This window comes from Otolemur garnettii, unplaced genomic scaffold, assembly GCF_000181295.1.
Source record: "Otolemur garnettii isolate 467f Iridium unplaced genomic scaffold, OtoGar3 scaffold00005, whole genome shotgun sequence".
Classification (NCBI taxonomy): Eukaryota; Metazoa; Chordata; class Mammalia; order Primates; family Galagidae; genus Otolemur; species Otolemur garnettii.
Genome location: NW_003852400.1, coordinates 32256576 through 32276374, shown reverse-complemented (window position 1 = coordinate 32276374; position 19799 = coordinate 32256576). Strand labels below are relative to the sequence as shown.

The window sequence follows — 19799 nt, the reverse complement described above, 5'->3', positions numbered from 1 at the left end:
TTCTAGTACATCTATCACCGTTTATTATTGACCCCTGTCTGTGACAAGATTTTGGCTCAGAAGCTAAATTGGCTTCTGCAGACAAGGAGAAATAGAGGCTTTTGCCTGATCACAGTCTTTGCAGCTGAATGACAAGTCCTTCCTTGAAGCAGAGCTTGGTGGCCCAGGTTCCTGGCTACCTCATCTGGTGGAATTATCCATTCTCACATCCCCAAATATTATCTATTCTGGATGATGCATAATATCATGCTGTTGCTTTTTTAGCCCTAAGTTTATCTTGCCACCTTCAGATGTCTAATTATCACCTCAAATTTAATACATCACATAACAAAATATGATAGAACCTCCATTGTTGACCGATTCCCTACATTGACCACCTCCTTAAGTTGACCAAATTTTCATGGACTGGATGTGCACCACATGTACATATCAGAACAGAAGGTCTAGCTTCCTATTTTGCCCACCTGTCTATTTACCTGTAAGTCCTTTGGGTTGCCAACTTATAGCTCTACTCATTTTTCTATCCTCATCAAATATCTTGATTCTTCCATCCTGTAGGCAACGTATTCTATTCATTATCAAATTCTGCTTCAAAACTGTGTCTTGAGTTCCATCTTTATGGCCATTTCTCTAGTTAAAGCATCAGTTTCACCCAGTATTAGACCAGCTTTCTAGTTGGGCTTCTCCTTCTTTTCTTCTCTCCTTTGTGTCCATTAATCATAGTGGAGTTGTTAAAATATAAGTCAATTTTTAAAATAAATCTCCCGTGCAAAATACTTCAATTGATTTAAATTTTATTCAGGACAAATTATACCATTGCTTAATATGGCCTTTGTGCATCTCCATAATTGAGCTCGTATTAATTTTTCCAGATATACTTTGTGCCCTTCTGCTTCTTCGTCATCAGGGTCCAGGCATAATTGATCTCTTTAGGAATTTTCTAATATTTGTAGGGTTTTTTTTTTCTCTCTTTTCTAGGCTTCTGCTTTAAATAGTTTTGTTTTCCCTTAAAACTTCCTTCCTTCCTTTGCTCTTTGAATCACTCATTTAAAATCAAGACTTTCTGTTGTGTTCCTTTATAGATGTTTTTGGTCTCTTTTTTGTATAACTTATCACAGTTTACAATTACTTTCTTTTTGTATGATTGGTTTGTGTAATGTACATCTCCCCCTGAACAAGATCGAAGAGCTCAGGTATCATATCCATTTAGCATATTACTACATCCTGGACATCTGGCTTCAAACTTATACCTTTTTTATTGATAAAATTAACAAATAATTGTACATCTTAATTCCATTCTTCTTTTCTTGTAGCAATTTTATGGTTGCTATTTTATCTCTGCATTCTTTCTCTGCATTCCCCAAGACTTTTTCCATTGGTTATCTTATAATTTTTTTTTTAATAACTTTTGAGACCCAGTAAATATTTTCAGGTATCATAATGCCTTAAATTTGTATATATACTCTCTTTAGTGTGCTTTAATATTTGCCAACTCCTATTCCATAAGTAGAGCGATGACATGCTAACTTCTCATAATTATTTAAAATCTATACTTAATTAATAAATAATGCATCTGATCCATCTGATTCATTTATCTAGATATTTGCCTGATGGCTTCTTCATGAAGAGGCTGATACTTTACTGAATTACAGAGATTGTGTTTTAGCCCTGGTAAATGGACCAATTAACCTTCTTTAACTCTTCTAACATAATCATTTCTTGCCAGAAACAAGAAATAATTAATAATTAATAATTAAGCAATGTGGCATATCCACTAACTAGATAGGAAAGCCAGAATTAGTCTGGTTTCTAAAAGGCAGCAAAGTGGATCCCTCTGGTTTTACAGGAGAACAAGACATCTGTGAATGCACCATAGGGAATCACAACTGAATATTGTCACGTTCTTTCCACTTATACATGAAAAATGCAGAAACTAAATGAAAGTGCTGCTATCATTTTTATTACCTTCTGAGGCATGGAAAATATCTGTGTAATTAATATTGTACATGCAACATTTTTCTTTTCACAGAATTATGATATGTCAGTTCAACTAGTTAAAAGATTTGACTAGGAAACCAATTTCCCACCCGCACCTCATTCTTAGTTTTATTATTCAGCCGGGTTATATCACTTGATGAAAGTTTGAACTACCAAAATTATGAGAAATCAAAGGCTTCCATTAGGAGAAGGGTAAGCAAGAAAGGTTTTAGTCAGAGCATTTCAGTGTTAGAATAAACCAAATCCAATAGGCAAAGAAAATTTACTTTGAGTCTCTTAGGCAGGCCATTACTCTGTAAATACCACTTGTCAACATGCAAGTTGGGTGAGAAGAACAAATTCAGAGACACTGTTCTTGTTATAAAAAATAAAGACCTAAGTTGACCAAGTCATGCTAAATGAAAGAAAGCTAAGTAGTGATTTTGTTAGGTAGTAAAAAGTAATGTTAAAATATGCTTAAAGCTTATGTGTAAGTGATATTATTACAAATTGGCTAACTGATATCTCAATTAAGGTACCCCTTGGTAGTGATACTCATTTATATGGAGTTTGTTGTATTTTTAAAACAAATTCAAAAACTATTTGAGACAAAGCCATCCTGTTGCAACTACAAAAGCTTTGTGTCTGAAAGTGCAGCTTCTTTTGTTTGTGTCCATTTACTTGAAGGAAAGAGTTGTGGCCTCCAGGAAAAGTGAAGCCCATAGTGACTGTCCATGGGTTCTTTCTTAGGCACCATTTTTTCTTTCTCCATTTCAAGGACTCCTTCTAACTCTCCCACTCAAATTTTTCTTTATGAAAATAAAGAAAATAAGTGAATTCATTCAAGATATATTCATTGATCTGCTACTATGTACCAAGCATTCTTCTAGGCAACAACAAAGCAACAATAAACAAGGGCCCCCAAATCCCTGTCCTCCGTAACAGGATGGGGATGCAGAATCCAAGTCAGAGATCTGGATGAAAATCAGCCAGAAGTGCTTTTAGTTACTTTGTCCATTTTATAAAAATCCCATCAGGGCTCCAAATTAGTTATATTGCACCTGATTCTAGTATCAGGAGACATATATTAAACAATAAAGAATAAGTAAAGCATTTGAGGATGAAAGTTATATTCAAAACAAATGAAAGAGCGATGAGGGATGATGTGTGTGAGTGTGCGATTTTAAATCGAATGAGGAGGTGAGGGCCTGCTGAGCATTCATGTAAAGACCTGTAGGGTCTCAGTTTACGTTTTTAATTTCAGTTTCTAACACTCTATTAACTGGGGGGTTGTAATACATTTCGGAGCAGTTAGCCGGATGACAAGCTATGATTAATTAATTAATTATTACTATTATAATATATTATTTGTGGATAACTTGTCAGACAGGCCTCTGGAATCATCTTAGTTCGTGGCCATCCAAAGACACCAAGGAGAATTTGGGAATAGCTGTTAAGAAAAGGAGAGAGCTCGGAGGACCAGTTAGAAACTATTGCAGCAATACAAATGAAAGAGAAAGACACTAACCAAAAATGTGGACACTTTGCCAAAATGTCAGGGTGATTAGATTTGTGGATTTATTTTTATATTTATTTATTTATTTTTGTGACAGAACCTCACTCTGTCACCCTGGGTAGAGCGCTATGGTGTCATAGCTTAGAGCAACCTCAAACTCATGGTCTTGAGCGATCCTCTTGCCTCACCCTCCTGAGTAGCTGGGACTATGGGCACGTGCACTATGCCCAGCTAGTTTTTTCTGTTATTTTGCCGTCCTCCCATTTCAGGCATTTAGGATAATGCCTAAATCTCATGGTTTCTTCTGGGAGAGAGAAGAGACTCAACAGTTTGTCCTCTGATAACTCACCAGTATCATTTTTCTCGAACTCTTCTCTAAAACTCCCTCTTACTGGTTTCTTTTATGAGTATGTCTCTGCTCCAAATAAATTGCTTTTACAAAAAACAGGTGGTGAATCAAATTTGTGTCCTAGTCAGCTGCTTGTCCACCCCTGCCTGGTTGACGTGGCTCCATCACCCTTAGCCCATGGCTCCCATTCTAATGTTATCTTACTAGTATAAGAAACTTCTAGATTTGCAGCTCACATGTCAACATTTTAGTTAGGAAGGCAGAGGGAAAAAAAAAAGATTAAAAGGCTACTTGCCAGCTGTTCCCTCTCACTTCCTTTAATAGAACCTCCCTATTTGTCCTACACAACATCTTCTTACGTCTCATTGGCCACTTCATCACCCAAGGAATCTGGGGAATGTTGTCATTTAGATGGGTATATTTTTAGTTGATAAAAATAAGATTCTATTACTAAAGAAGCAAGGGTGGATGGATACTGGTGGGGCTTCCAGCCGTCTGCTTCATGCCTAGCACATGCCAATCACTCAGTGTCAGTTTTCTAATTTGTCAAAAGGGGAGGCTATGAACCCCCGTCTGGAAGAGTTGCTTTGTGAAGACTGAATGTGATTAGGAGAGTGCCTGGCATTCGGCCTGCCCTCAATAAAGCGGACAGACTGTTGGGATTAGCATTGTTTTCATCTTTTGTATGTTTTGAACTTTGCAATTTATCTACGCTGTGGGGCTCAAGAACAAATGAATGAAGAAATTAACTGCCATTATCGTCAGTTGAGATTTTGGTGTTAGAAGCAATAGAAATTGATTCTGGTCCACTTAATCCTGTATTTTTTTTAAGTTTAATTTTATAATAAAAATATTTTAATTAACAAACAGTAATTGCAGCAAGTCACATTGTGATGTCTCAGTATACATACATTTGAACTTTTATTAAAAGAATATCATAAGCTTCTGGAAGTAGCAAGATAGCCGGAGAAGCAGACTCAGACAAGAGCAGGTATCCAATTATTTCTCTGATCATTTAGTTTCAACTGTCTTCACCCGGTCCTTGAAGCACTCCACTCGACATTTAAAGCCCCAGGAGATGGAGTGTAATGTGCCATCTGTATCCCTGTAGCTAGGAAAGGGCAGAACACATCATTTTACAGTCCCACCAAAACTGCCTGTGACTGGAGGGAGGCAGAGTCAGGATGAAATTCGTGTGAAGGAGAAAATCAGCAGGAGGGAACCGCCTGGGAGACACAGAAGTGCCCAGCCCGGCTCCTACTGCTTTCCGTTTGCCTTGCTTCCACAAAGTCACAGTGGCTTCTGGGAGACCAAAGAGACCCAGCAGTTTGTCCTCTGTTAACCCTGCAGCATCATCATTTTTCTCCATTAAATGGCAAAATACCACCTTGTAAAGCTGAGGGCAGGGACCCTGAACGCATGAGACCAAAATGAACAGTTTTTAAAGACAAGGAAGACAGAATTTGTCAGTGAGGTGCTGGGGTTGATGCTGGAAATCAGTCAGGAGATGTCAAGGAAAGGCAAGGCTCTGAGACCAAATGAACCTTGTCCACAGAAGGATTGTGACTTTAAATAAGGACATTTATTGTGTAAATAAGCCTTCCAGTGGTACCATGTCATAAACCAAGTAATTCATTCTAAATACTTCATTTTCTGTAAAGATTACAGTGACAGTCTGGCTGATTACTGAGCATTTGAGTATAGTCTCTGACAAAAATGTTGAAATCAAATGGTGGTTTTTTGTTGGTTTGTTTGTCTTTATAGACAGAGCTCGCGAATGTAAGTTCATGACAACCTGGATATTTATTTTAAGGCCTAATTTACAATGGAATCATCTACTATCATTACCCAAACTTTTCCAGACATTTGGAATTACTTTCTTTTGGCATATTTACTGGAATTTTTTAAAAACTTATAAAACTAAAACTATTCTCTTTATTTAATTGCTAGAAAAAATGTGTTTGACTCATCAAATTTGATTTGCATGACTGCAAATATCTGTGTTGCTGCCGAAGACCATTCCAAGCAATTATTGAAGTCTATTGTAAATCTGAACACGCAAATTTAGTTTTGTGAAACTAGACGTTATAAAAATTTCTTCACAGTGTGTACTCTTCATTATATTTATTTCTATGATTTGGCATTAGGCAATGCCAATATATAAAAATTCTATTAAAGAATGGCTAAACAATTAAATATTGAGTCCTGTACAAATTAAAATACCTCTGGCGTATATTATTTAGGAGTTAGAAATCCTTAGTTTCTTACACCTTGTCGATTTTTGCCCTTTGTGCAATAATGCTAATCTTTTGATCATTGTGTTTTTCTTTTTGCAGTTAACACATTACTGAAACTCCAAACATCCACAGCAATTTCATGTGGACAGATTGCATATTTTGAAAGCTCCAGGTATTTTATCATTAAACATGCAATGTGGAATCTTTGAAGCATAGAGCTCTGCCCGGCACCCGAATAGAGAATCCCTCACCTGGTATGTGAGAAGAGCCCCTCTCCACCATGACAAACCAGGAGAAATGGGCCCACCTCAGCCCTTCAGAATTTTCTCAGCTTCAGAAATACGCTGAGTGTAAGTATCGCTAATGTGATTTTCTTTGGCGTTTGTGCTAAGCAAAGTAACATTTAATGACAAGAACAGATCTCAGATCCTGTTCATCATGGGCACACGTGCAAGGGTGTCTTTTGTGCTTTACAAATAGGGTTCCTTTTTCACATGATAGAAGGGAAAAAAGAGAATTAAGTCAAGCATCAAATCTAAAAGAAAAGGAACGAGGGTGTTAGATGTAAAATTAAGCTTGAAAAACACTCCAGCTGTAATAGAAATAAAGCAGAGGATGAGACAGATGGGGAGAACGGGCACTGGTAATATTCTAGCAGAAGAAAAGCACAACGGGAGCATAAAGACTGTGACGAGGAAGCAAAAAGAGAAAAAAGCCGTGCTGTCCCTGGTCAGTAGACTGAGTCACAGAGACCAGGAGAAAGGGGAAAGGTTGTTTGGATTTTTGTCATTTTTCTTTTTCTGCTAACTAAACTATCATCTCAAAAAACACTGGAAATGCGGAGTCATAGATAAAAAGTGGAATTAGAATTAGAGGTTGTATAAGAAAGCGACGTCAGGACCTCAGAGCAACTTTGTAGTGTGTGTATTGATACCAATGATAGGCCGTGGTCATTCACTTCATGGCAGGCTAGTTTTAAATCGTAAGTTTCTTTATGTCTGCATAGTGAGATTTTATTTATAAGAAATTTGTTTTCCCTATAGATTTTAAAGCTATGTCTATTTCGCAAGGAAGGTCAGTTTCAATTATGAACAGCGCCTGGGTTGAAGCACTAAGGAGGGGAAAAGAAACAACTAAGAAATAGGAGGAGGTACCAAAGGCTTAGAGAAGGACGAGGAGAGAGAAAGGAATACACAGAGGATGTGATGAAAATAATGAGGGTGGAGGGATACCATGGGAACAGGGAGAATAAAATGCAAGCGTGGAAGAGAAGAAAAGAAGCCGGACATCAGTCAGGTCAGCGGAAGAGGTGGAACCAAAGCATGTGGTGATACTTATGCAGAAGGATAGTGCCATATTTAGGAGCTGCATAGCAAGGATGAGTTGGATGATATTATGAAGAACCAACAGAAAAAAAGGGTTAAAACAGAATGGGGATTTGGAAGATGAAAAAATAGAGGTGATGGTAACAGTGAATTCCGAGCCTCACACTTACAGCAGACATATTATGAGTCAGGAACAATAATAAACACATCATATATGTAATCTGAAATGCCAAGTTTCAGAAGTGTGCAGCTTTCCTGATCTCAGCCCTGAGTCAGAGTGTGAAAGTGGTGTTGGATATTTGTGAAGAAGTTCCAAATCTGTGACTACATGTGTACTTTCTTAATCACTAGGAAAAATACCCTTGTGTTGGAAGGGTCAAAATTCTGACATCAAATTATGGTCCTCATATTCAAAACTATTTAGGGCCACTGAATGCACAATTCATCCATTTACCGCGTGGAGAAAATTTAGCCCAGAGTGGCCAAATTCTTGTTTCTCATCTTCATTCTTATACTGAATACTTTCTAAATTGGTTAAAAATTATTTACCCAGCAGGGCACTGTGGCTCACATATTTAATCCTAGCACTCTGGGATGACATAGTGGGAGGATCCCTGGAGCTCAGGAGTTTGAGACCAAGCTGAGCAAGAGGGAGACCCTATCTCTACTAAAAATAGGAAAAAAAAATTGATAGACATTATGGCAGGCACTGTATTCCCAGCTACTTGGAAGGCTGATGCAGAAAAATCCTTTGAATCCAGGAGTGTGAGGTTGCTGTGAGCTAGGTGGATGCCATGGCATTCTAGACTGGGGAAACAGAGTGAGACTCTTTCTCAAAAAAAAAAAAAATTACCTATAATTTCAAATTTCTGCATGTTCTTTGTTATTGGGACATATCGAATCATTAAATAAATATTCTTGAGTTTCTTCTTTAGGGAGAGTGCTCTGCTTGGTGCTCCTGGAAATGCAAAATATGAAAAGCTATGAGCCCTCCCTTTAAGGAATTTACAGTTTAACAAAGGCTGGAAACCAATGGATAAAGGATTCTATATCTAAGCAGAATATTATAAGTGCCACAAGCAAACATAAAAGTTCTTGTTAGATGTTACTTGGAGATGGGAAAAGAAAAGGGAATCTTCATGGAAGAACTAGAATTTCAAATTAATCTTGAAAATAGGTTTAACATAAATAACAAACAACATGATTTGGAGAAAAGGAAACTTTAGCATCCATTTGAAGAAGGCAGGTGAGCCACTTTTAGTTCATCACAATTGAAGGGAGGAAGTGGAATTAAGGCTGTAAAACTGAGATAGGATCGAAATAGTCAATGCTTAACTGGAGTGGGGCAGTGACTCTAGGCAGTGAAGAGTCATTGCAGAGTTATAAATGGTAGAGTGACAGGAACAATTTTATGCTTCAAGAAGTTTAATTTGACAACTGAGAAAATGGTACATGGTAATGGAAATCTACTAGAGTCAAGCCAATTAATAGGCTACTGGAAAAGACTCCATAATGTGGGTCTTGAATGATGAGTTAAACAGTGGGGATTCTGATGTTGTAACATTAAAATTAACAAAGGAGAGCTCGGGAAATAATAAAATATGAGAACCGAGACAGAGAAAGATCCCAAATTTAGCTTCCACATTGGAGGATGGGGATTATGGCGATAGGATCCTTCAAATAAAGAAAACACTTGGTTTGGTTTAGGTTATGTTTAACTTGGCTTGATTCTTAAAATCTTATTTTCCAGTATTTGTGTACTGACAGAAAAGATGTCAGTAAGTATAATAGAAGCCTTAATATAAAATAGGTAATTATCGTTATGATAGCTGAAACATCATTTTTAATGACTGTTGTTCAAATATAGAAATTCTGTTTGAAGCAGAAAGCCATTTCTATGGAATAATTAAAGGTGTGATAGATTGCTACTTACACTGTATTGGCTAAGGAATATGGAATTGCATTTAATTATACCATAAGCATGCTTGAATTAGTAATCAGTTTGCAGAAATGCCTGAACAGTGGTATCAAAAATCATCATAAACACCAAAATGATAACATACCGAGACCAAGATGAACGAGTGTTTGGTACATTGGTAGTATAAAGCAACACAGTGAATGGCATGTCACTAAAATGTTTTCTAGGAAAAGAGACATTAACATTTAACTATGAGTTTTTTAAAAAGTCCTAATCCCATGATTATTATACTTGCTACTCTTTTTCAAAAAAGTAAGACAACATGAAAGTGCTGAATTCACTACTCTAAGAATTTTCCTGTATAGTTAGGGAGGAATACCACAATTAGAATGTATTCTTATATAAAAAATTTCCATTGCCAAAATATAACTTGAAACAAATTTTCATCCTGAAGATTATAAAGGTATTATATTCTCCATGCTGTTCAGTACATGTGATCAGTTTACTGGGGGCATTTACAGATTATATTTTTTTATGTTGCAATGCAATATTAGCTGAGTGACATTCCTTTATAGTCCAGTGCAAAAGTAGTATATAGATTTTACTGTCTTCATTTTGTATTTTTAATAGGAAATTATTTATATTCAATAAATCAATAAATTAAAAAGTAAGTTACTGATTTAAAGTTAAATTTTCAGCATGGTAAGATCATATGTGGTACATATCAATAAATGTTTTGTTTGTTTGTTTGTTTGTTTTCATTTGGGGGATGGGGTGGGTCTGTAGAACTTGTGGTCTTGATGAATTAACTCATGGAACTCCTAGGCCAGAGAAACCAAATTATTCAATGTTGGACCTACAGAATACCATGAAGGTTGTTTCCTCGGTTACTTACCTCATTTTAAATTCTCTCCACAATCGCCACATTATACCCTATAACTATGATTGTTCTTTAATGGCTAGGCTTTTCTCAAAATTAATTGAGGATAATTTGGATGATACTAATATAGCTAGTTAGGCAGCCAGCATATCAGATGGATGGGTTCAAATTCACATCTCGCCATATTTTAGGTATCTGACACCAGGAAACTTAACAAATCTGTTTTTAGTTTCTACCTATAAAAATAAGGAAAATGTGTCCAATGTTGTTTTGTTGTTTTCTCTCTTTTTTGAGACCGAATCTTACTCAGTTACCATGGGGTTGAGTGCTGTGCTGTCCTGGCTCACAGCAACCTCAACCTCACGGACTTAACCAATCTTTTTCTCTCAGTCTCCTGAGTAGCTAGGACTATAGCAGCCTGACACTATGCCTGGCTAGTCTTTCTAATTTTCCTAGGGGGTGGACGTCTCACTTTGCTTGGTCTAGTCTTGAACTCCTGAGATAAGGTGAACTACCCATCTCAGCCCCCAGAATGCTAGGATTACAGGCATGAACCATTGCACCCAGCCAATATGTCCAGTGTTATAAGTGTTAAATTAATGAATGGGTATATGCAAAGAAATGAGAACAGTGCCTGGCAAATTGATAGTGATGTGACTGTTTATCATTACATGGTTTTATCTTAATAGAGAGTGAGTGAGTGTGTTCTGTTGGCTATTCAGACATATTGTGGATGAACAAGGAGAAAAGAACCACATATTGAAGCCTGAAGATTTTGTGTCTTTTTTTTTTCCCTGTCACAAGATTAAATTCTTCTCACAAGGTAGAAGCTTCTGGTGCTATTGGCAGCCACGGTTCTGTGTTGTCCCCACAAATGCTGAAGGCAGCTAATGTGGAGCCTGCTGTGGCTGCCTGAAACATGCTGGGACCATGCTCCTGTTTAGGGTTTCAGGCTGAGTCACTCCATGGGAAGCATTTCCATTGATGTGTGGGAGGGGAGTATAATTTTCTCCTCCACTTTTTACATAAAGTCATCCAAACTGTTGTTACAAGAGAGAAAGCTCTCACTCCTGCTGTGTGGAGAATTGAGCTTACCGCATTATCGGTCTGTCCCTGCTTCCTGCTGTGGTTTGATGGCACAGCAAAGGGTTAAGAAACTCCAGGTCTTTTCATGGATAACAATATTTTCTATGTAAAATCTACATGTGATTTCCAAATGATTCATTATCCGCCCACATATTGTCACTTAGGATTAGCTCTTCGTTTGCTCTATATAAAGTGTGTTATATAGCATGTAAATTATTTTTGAAAAATACTGTGTTATTATGGTGGGAACATTTCCAAACTTTCATAAATTTCTTACTGTTTATAGCAGCTGGCATTGTTAAGAGTTGCAAAATTATGGCGAATTTGTTCTTTTCAATAAATACCAACGTGCTTCTTGTTTGGACCTGGTGTGTGATTTCTTCTGCTGGAGAGAGAGGCATGTGGCGTGGCTCAGTGGAAAGAGCCTTCAATCTAATACTTGGTGGTGCTGAATTTCAGGCCTGTTGTCCCTTATTAATGGTATGATCAGGGAAATGTTACTTAAACTACCTGAGCCACGGCTTTGTCACTGGAAAAAGTAGAATTCCACTTCAAAACGTTGTTGTTGCAGGATTTAATGAGCTGATGATCAGAATCATAATAAATATGGGTTTTTAGTGTCCTACTATAAATAATATACAGTATTAGCTCATTGAACCCTCACAGTGAGCCTCAAAAGGAGGCAAATTATTGTTATTTCTGAAAGATTACCTGGTATGGAGCTATGGAACTGTAAGTGATAACAAAGGTCGAAACAGTAATAATTGTTTATGTTACTTACGGAGAACAATTTATTAACGAATAGAATAGTAATCATGTTTCCAAAATAGGAAAAGCTAGAATCCAAGATTCAGATCCTAATATCTCTCCTTCAGCTGCAGTCATCTCCTAAGGGGTTTGCATACAAGGCAATGCAAAGAAACACAGCTTTGGCCCCAACCAACATGTCTTTTCTTCTGCTCTCTCACCCTGGTATATCTGCTGGGCAGTGCACGACCCTCAGTGAGTCTCTGCTGAAACAGAGGAAGGTTTCAGTTCTACTCACACGCCTTCATTCCTCCTGCCCCTGAAACCTCCCTCTTCTATAAAAAACAAATAAACAAACAAACAAAATATGGGAGAGAAAAGAGAGACAAAAAGCAAATCACTAAGCAGCTGGAATAAAAAATACGGTTAAATCCTTTTCCATTTTCAGAGCTTTACTCTGCTCTTTGAGGAACTCTATGCTGTAGCATCATGACCTAATGGTGTCTTTGAGAGACATTCTGGGCTTGATCCATAATGACGGGATAAAGAAAGGGAAGGGAGAGGTCTTGACCTCCTCCCAAGGGTGAATGCATTTGGTTGTTAGGCCAATTTAGATCCTGCACTCACGCTCTTTACAGTTTGTCCTGCTGAGATTAGCTTTTACTTCCGTCCTGTGCCCTGGGTTAGATTGGCTCTATTTTGGGAGGCCGTGCCACTTATTGATAATTACTCTCTTTGTTTAAGACAGAAAGGATAAATGGCACAGGGCCGTTTAGCATGGTGTCTGAGAACACATAATTTGATGTCAGATAAAACCGGGTTTGAGGTCTCATGCTATGATGTACACTTCTGCTTCCTCCCAGGATTGCCTTGATGAGCAAATGTGAAATGTATGCAAATAAAGTGCTCAGGATTCAGTACGTTCCTGTCATGATTTGGATCATATTAGTAGTTGCTGACGTAGTTGAATATATAATGAGACTTTTTTTTTTTCTTTGATTTAGGCCTTTTCAGTTATAGTGCATATCTGAAATGCTTTGACTTACCTGAAGTGTCTTGATTTTTCCTGACACTTAGTCTGAAATCTGAATCTGAAACTCTGTTTTAGATGATGGGGGTCTCTCATTTCTGACCCTGTTTCTTCTGATTCGCGTTAATTAACTCAGCAGTTCCTGGCTCTGTCCCGATTGTATTTCTGGAATGTATGTCGGCTGCATAATCTCTTTCGCCTCATCTCTGCCTCTGCTTCCTGTTTGTTGTACTGCTTCAGAGTGAATTTCCTTGTGGCTTCTCCATGTACCTATGTCTTAAATCTTTCAATACCTAAATCTCTTAATAGCAAAGAAAAGTAATAATTATGGATGTCTAAATTCCCATTGTTTCAGTATGCTAAAGACTCATCACTTCAATGAATTTTAAACATCTATTTCTTTAAAATTTTCAGACTTGTCCCCCCCCCAAAAAAAGTCTTTTTTAGATTTATGGTCAAACATTCATATTGAAGTTATGACTTCTGTGGAATATCGGTTAAGGTGAGCCAATGTATGCTATGATTAAAAAATTCAATGTCTCAGTTGCTTAACAAAACAGAAATTTATTTCTTGCTCATGTTATATTTCTTTTAATAGATTTTTAAATTTCAGATAATATGGAGGTACAAATGTTTTCGTTATATAAATTACCTTTGTACAGTTTGAGTCAAACTTGTAAGCGTGCCAGTCACTCAGATTCATACCCTTTTGGTGTGCATTTACACATCCCCTCCATATACATTTTTGATCTGAGTCAACTAGTAATTTGATTTCACATTGTCCTCAGTCAAGTCCCAGGCAGATGGAGCAGCCACCCATGTTAAAAATTGACAATTGTTGTCACTCAGAGAGAGAGAAAAAGAGAATGAGAGAGAGTGCGCATTTGTAATGTGGGTGCTGGACCTTAGAACTTCTCGCTGATAAGGTTGTGCTTACATTTCTTTGGACATATTTCACTTTGAGAGAGAAGCATTTATCCCATCCATCCAGGGCCAGGGAGAACTGGAATAATTGATGAAAACTACTAATTTGGTCAATGTCACAGGAGTAAAATGTGATCTACCATTTACGTTGGGGCATTAGGCAAGTCATCACAATCTTTTTAAACTTCTATTTCTTGACTAGCAAATGGAGGCTAATAAATCCTCTTATATAACAATAACTTTTGATTTTATTAGTAATATTATTATATGAAATTATATGTGAGTAATTACAAAAGTTTTGAGATATGCAAAAATTAAAAAAATGTAAAATCTACGTGCCCAGAACAAATGAAGGCTTCTCAGCAACACTAATAAGCCAAGTAAGTTGGAACTTGCACAAGTGAATCAGAAAGGATGCTGTTGACTGTGTTTCTTGGAAGTGAGATAATGGACCAGAACACAGAATGTCTCAAGCCTTTTGTAGTGATCCACATAACAAAAATTATCATGAGTGTATTTATATTACTTATGTACTTCTTTAACTCAGTAATAGTTTAATGGTTGTGTTATTCATGGAAGATTCTTTAGTTGCCATCTTTTATATTATTGTAGAAAGTGACACAAAACAAAACAAAATAATAATGACTAGACAGACTAGAGGAGTTCAATTTTGCTCATTTGTCATTTATTCAGCAAATAATATTTAATAACTTTTACTGTCAGGCATCATATGCTTGACTCTGGTCAATACAGAAATGAATAGTGTGACACTTTGAATGAAAGAGCTTTCAGCCTATTCAGAGAAACAAAGGTGGTAGCAAAGAATGACAAACCAATGAGTGAAATGCATTCTTTTAATGTTGTGTATGCAAGATTCTTAGAAAGCTTGTAACTCTGCTTCATGTGGGTAGAAATTGAGAGGGAAATGCGATTTTAATTTGAACTGAAAGTATTGAATAGAGGTGTGCAAAGCAGAGAAACCATATCTTAGGGAAGAACTCTAATTGCATGTTAGTGTATATAAAATATTAGTATATGATCATGTATGTGTTTACATGGGCAAGTGTATAAGCACTGAGTATCATGCTGAAGAATTTAGTAGCAATCACAAAAAGAGGGTCCCTGGGAGCCATTAATAAAAGATTATTCATTAACATTGAAGGGCATTGAAAATATTAATTTTGGAGATAGTGAAATTATGATTTGAATCAGAAAGAAGTAAATATATAATATCCTTGATGAAAGTAAGACTCAAAACAACTAAAAGGATTTTTAACTAGGATAGCCTATTGAATATGCAGGGTTACATGAAGGGTAGAACATATTTAACAGAGTGGTTAACACATATTAAAGAGGCTATACATAGATAGAATGAACCAAATGCAATCACCAATTGGTAACAAAGACTAAGGAAGAAGGATGGGGTATTTCAGTTTAGAGACATATGTTTCTGTGGTTCACCCAGTCCAAGAAAGGAATGGAGAGATGAACAAGTTTAAAGAGAAATTTCAGGGGTTTAGCTTTAGACACACTGAACTTTTGGTTCTGCAGGGTATCAGATTAGGAAGTAAATTAGGTATTTAGCAATACAGGTTCAAAACGCAAGAATGAAATCAGAAGCAGAGCTATAGAACGGTGCATCTTCCATTGTTAGTGGTTTCCAAGTATGGATGTACATAAGCTGGTCCAGTGGAAACACACTGACCAAGGAGAGAAGGATGGAGATGGGACACTAGAGAATTGTATTCCTAAGACAGCTAGAAGATGAGATATACATGAAACAGTTGAGAAATAGTGACCAGAAAAGAATCAAGAAATAAGCTAATGATTAATATTTCACAATCTAAAGAAGAGTGTTTTTGGAAGAGGAGATCGAAGTTAAGATACTCAAATGCATTTTAGAGTCATCATCATTTACATTGCCATTGGTGATTTTAATATGAATGTTTTAAAATATAATACGTGCAAAGGGATGAATGGAAAAGAAGCAGGGAGGATACATAGAAGCTGCTATTCATAGAAACTTAAATGTGAAAAGAAATAGGAAATATCCTAGCTAAAGTGAATAGAGTAGAGGGATTTGGTTCTTTTACATATGTGAGAAAGACATGTTTATAGGGGGCCAATGGAGCAAGCCAGAAATTATTATTAGGGAAATAATTTGGGACAAAAGATTATAATCCTATGGCCAAGTCATAATTTTTGTTTTGGTTTTATTCCATTTACTTAAGCCTGTCTCAACTGTTTATTTTTTTAACATTAGTTTTGGCCTGTATCAAGTTATGTAACCTTTCCAAACTTGAATTTTCTCAACTGTGTAATTAAGATAATAATAAAGACTATCGCACAGATTGTTGTAAGACTCAAATAAAATAATGTGTGTGAAAATGCTTTGTAAACTGCAAACTTACCACATGTAAGTTAATTACCACTTTCACTGTTATCCTTAGAATGTGCTCAGTTATCTTTTCTGTAGTTTAATATCTCTGCTTTCCCTAAATACATTATTTACTACGTATTATATTTTACCATTTGCTTCTATAAGACTATGTAAGAAATGTCCTCCTGCTCATAACGGCCAAATGTTCCTCTTCTACATCTTAGAAAACAATTTATCTTCAAATCCTACAGCCTTTTAAAACCCTTTCCTAGGTCTTTATTAGGAGCAAGGATTATTTTCTCATACCCCCAAATGCATTTTATAAGGAAGAGCATTGCCCAGGCTGTGGAGGATCTGAAAATTTTCTCTTCTTATAGTGTAATTAGTTAGCTTGCTATAGACTCATGGATACTAATGGAAGACACGAGACTCCTGGTTTATAGACAAAGGACTTTATTAATCATGTCACAACAAACAGCATGAGCCTCATATTTGCTTTGTTTCTCTTACTTCACTTCTCCTACAGAAGCATGAAAAGGGCTAAGTTATATCTATACAAATAACATGTTATGTCAGAGAAACCTTAGGTTTAGGGAAGCTGAGTCTTTTAAAATGGACAATATACATACTAACTCTTTGCTCAAGAGGGAGTTATCTTTGTCTCCCAGTGTTCAATACAAAAACATCCTTAGAATGAACTTCAGAATAACAGCAGTAGGTGCCTATCCTTACAATACCTATAGAATCATAAAAGAAATATTGAGAGTTATCTTTCCATAAGTATAAGCTCACAGTAGTCATTAGCATTATAATTAGAAGGTGATGAAAATACAGGAGTTTGAGACCAGCCTGAGCAAGGGCAGTACCCTGTCTCTAAAATAATAGCTGGGCATTGTGGCTGGTGCCTGTAGGTCCAGATACTTGGGAGGCTAAGGCAAGAGAATCACTAGAGCCCAAGAGTTTGAGGTTGCTGTGAGCAATGATGCAACAGCACTCTATCAAGGGTGTTAAAGTGAGACTGTCTCAAAAAAAAAAAAAAAAAAAAACCAAAATGTATTTTCCATCTACCTCCCTTTCATTCCAATGCAGAGGTAGGCTTAGATTTATGCTCAGAAGCCTCTTGTCTTGGTGCGTGAGCACTTTTCTTTTTCTTGCCCTAATACTAGGATCTCAGATCTGCTCTACCTGTGCCCTACATTTTCAAAGTAAAAAGGGACAACCACTTTCTATATTCCTCCAGGAAAGATGAAGGGGAAATCTATCTAAATGCTGATTTGTTAGAGCCTATCCATGAAAAATAGGCTTCATGCTTCCAATTTATCTAAAAGAATAAGTCTCTTAAAAAACACATTCATACATGTGCACACACAAACGTACGTGCACGTGCACACATGCAAACATATGCACATCCCCTATTCTTTAAATGTTAGTCACCATTGACTTATTTTACAGTGCTTTCTTATAAAACAGATGCAGGAAAGAAGAATTTGGGAGAAGGGAACGAATAGCCCTAATTGAAACATAATCTTCCCTTTTGCAAACCGGCTTTAAGAACTCTCACTGGTGAATGAATGTCCTGGATGTTAGTGACATCCCTACCCCAGCCCTGCCCACAGCACCTCCCCCATCCTAAGTGCCTTTAGAGCAGAGTATGTTTTTTTCAATGTGGCTGTAGTAGCCAAATGATGAATGACTTCCAGAACAATTTTCATAATGGATTAAGATAATCCACTGTCCCTTGAAACCCACCACAAAACTGTGAGTGAAAAACTAAATCTCCCAGGTAGAGCAAGAAAGGAGTAACACATTAGTGACTTATAGCTTTGTCTTGGAAAGAAGGGTCCCCCCAATGTTTACAAAGTTCTGAGAAATAATTCTTTCTGGTTTACAGTGTCCCTATGGATACTAGAGAATAGTTGTGATAGTTTTCAAAGAAAATTCTGCCTAATAAAATTCTTTCTCTACAAATTGACTCTTAAAATGTCTGCCTTGGAGAGCAGGAATTCAAGGAAGAAGTCTGTAATGGAAAGACTCTGATAGTATTTGTGGGACAGAGGATACATTCTGATATGATTGTTATGACTACTGAAATATCTACTGCCAGTAGCAGATTTATTGGTTCTGATGGAAAAAAATCAATGCATACAATTTAAAAAAATTATTTTTTTATTAAATCATAGCTGTGTATATTAATGCAATCATGGGGTACAATGTGCTGGTTTTATATACAGTTTGAAATATTTTCATCAAACTGGTTAACATAACCTTCACCACATTCTCTTAGTTATTGTGTTAAGACATTTATATTCTACACTTAGTAAATTTAACATGTACCCTTGTAAAATGCACCATAGTTGTGGTACCACTAATTACCCTGGGTGGATACCGGGTAATTTGTTTATTTTTTAAAATTTTATTTCAAAATATTATAGGTAGACAAATGTTTTGCTACACAAATTGCATTTGTACCATCATTTGAGTCAAAGTTATAAATATTCCCGTCTTTCACATAATTGTACTCATTACGTGTGAATTTCCCTCTCCCTCACCTCTCCCACCTTCTTCATTTCTGTTGAGTTTTACTTCCTATGTGCACATAAGTTTTGATCAATTAGTTCCAATTTAATATTGAGTATGTATGTGTGTTTCCATTCTTGTGGACACTTCAGTAGAAGTATGGTCTCCAGTTCCATTTAGGTTGTTAAAAAGATAATACATCACCACCTTTTTCTAATGGCTGGTTAGTATTCCATAGTATATACGCATATATCCCATTTTATTAATCCACTTATGTATTGGTGGGCATTTGGGTTGTTTCCATGCCTTTATGTTTATGCATCATGCTGCTATAAACATTCGAGGGGGACTGCTTTTTTCATAAAATGGCCTTTCTTCTTTTGAGTATGTACGCAGAAGTGGGATTACTGGATCAAATGGTAGGCCTGCTTTAAGTTCTTTGAGGTATCTCTGCAATACTTTTCATAGAGGGTATACTAGTTCGTAGTCCCACAAACAGTGTATGAGAGTTCCTTTCTCCATATCCACACTAGCATCTATTTGGGGACTTTTTGATAAGAATCATTCTCACAGGAGTTAGATGATATCTCATTGGTTTTGATTTGCATTTCTCAGAATATTAGAGATGTTGAGCATCTTTTCCATGTGTTTGTTGGCTATTAGTATATCTTTATTTGAAAACAACATACTGTCCTGAATCATTCTAAATAAACCATTCAAGAAAGGCACATCTTCCTTTCTATTCCTATTCCCATACTTATCTCACAGGTGCCAGAATTTTAGCAAAAACTTAAATATATTGTGCTTCTTTGAGCCGCAGAAACTGCTCAATGATCTCTAGAACTTTCTTTTTTTATAGGTGTCAGATAATCTCCAGTGTCTTTCTCGGTTTTGAAGATATCAGGAATAGCTC

At 36.6% G+C, this 19799-nt stretch overlaps 1 protein-coding gene across 6 annotated transcripts in view; it reads left to right on the top strand.

Moving 5' to 3' along the window:
- Positions 1-19799, top strand: part of DGKB (diacylglycerol kinase beta) — a 694453-nt gene that overhangs the window by 60913 nt on the left and 613741 nt on the right. For 5 of the 6 annotated variants that reach the window (XM_012811488.1, XM_023519015.1, XM_023519022.1 and 2 more), the window contains exon 1: positions 6360-6429. In XM_012811488.1, the coding sequence (XP_012666942.1) occupies positions 6360-6429 (70 nt within the window). Of the gene's footprint in view, positions 1-6178; positions 6430-19799 lie in introns of those variants that run through there. The other variant, XM_003782718.2, reaches the window with a different exon arrangement.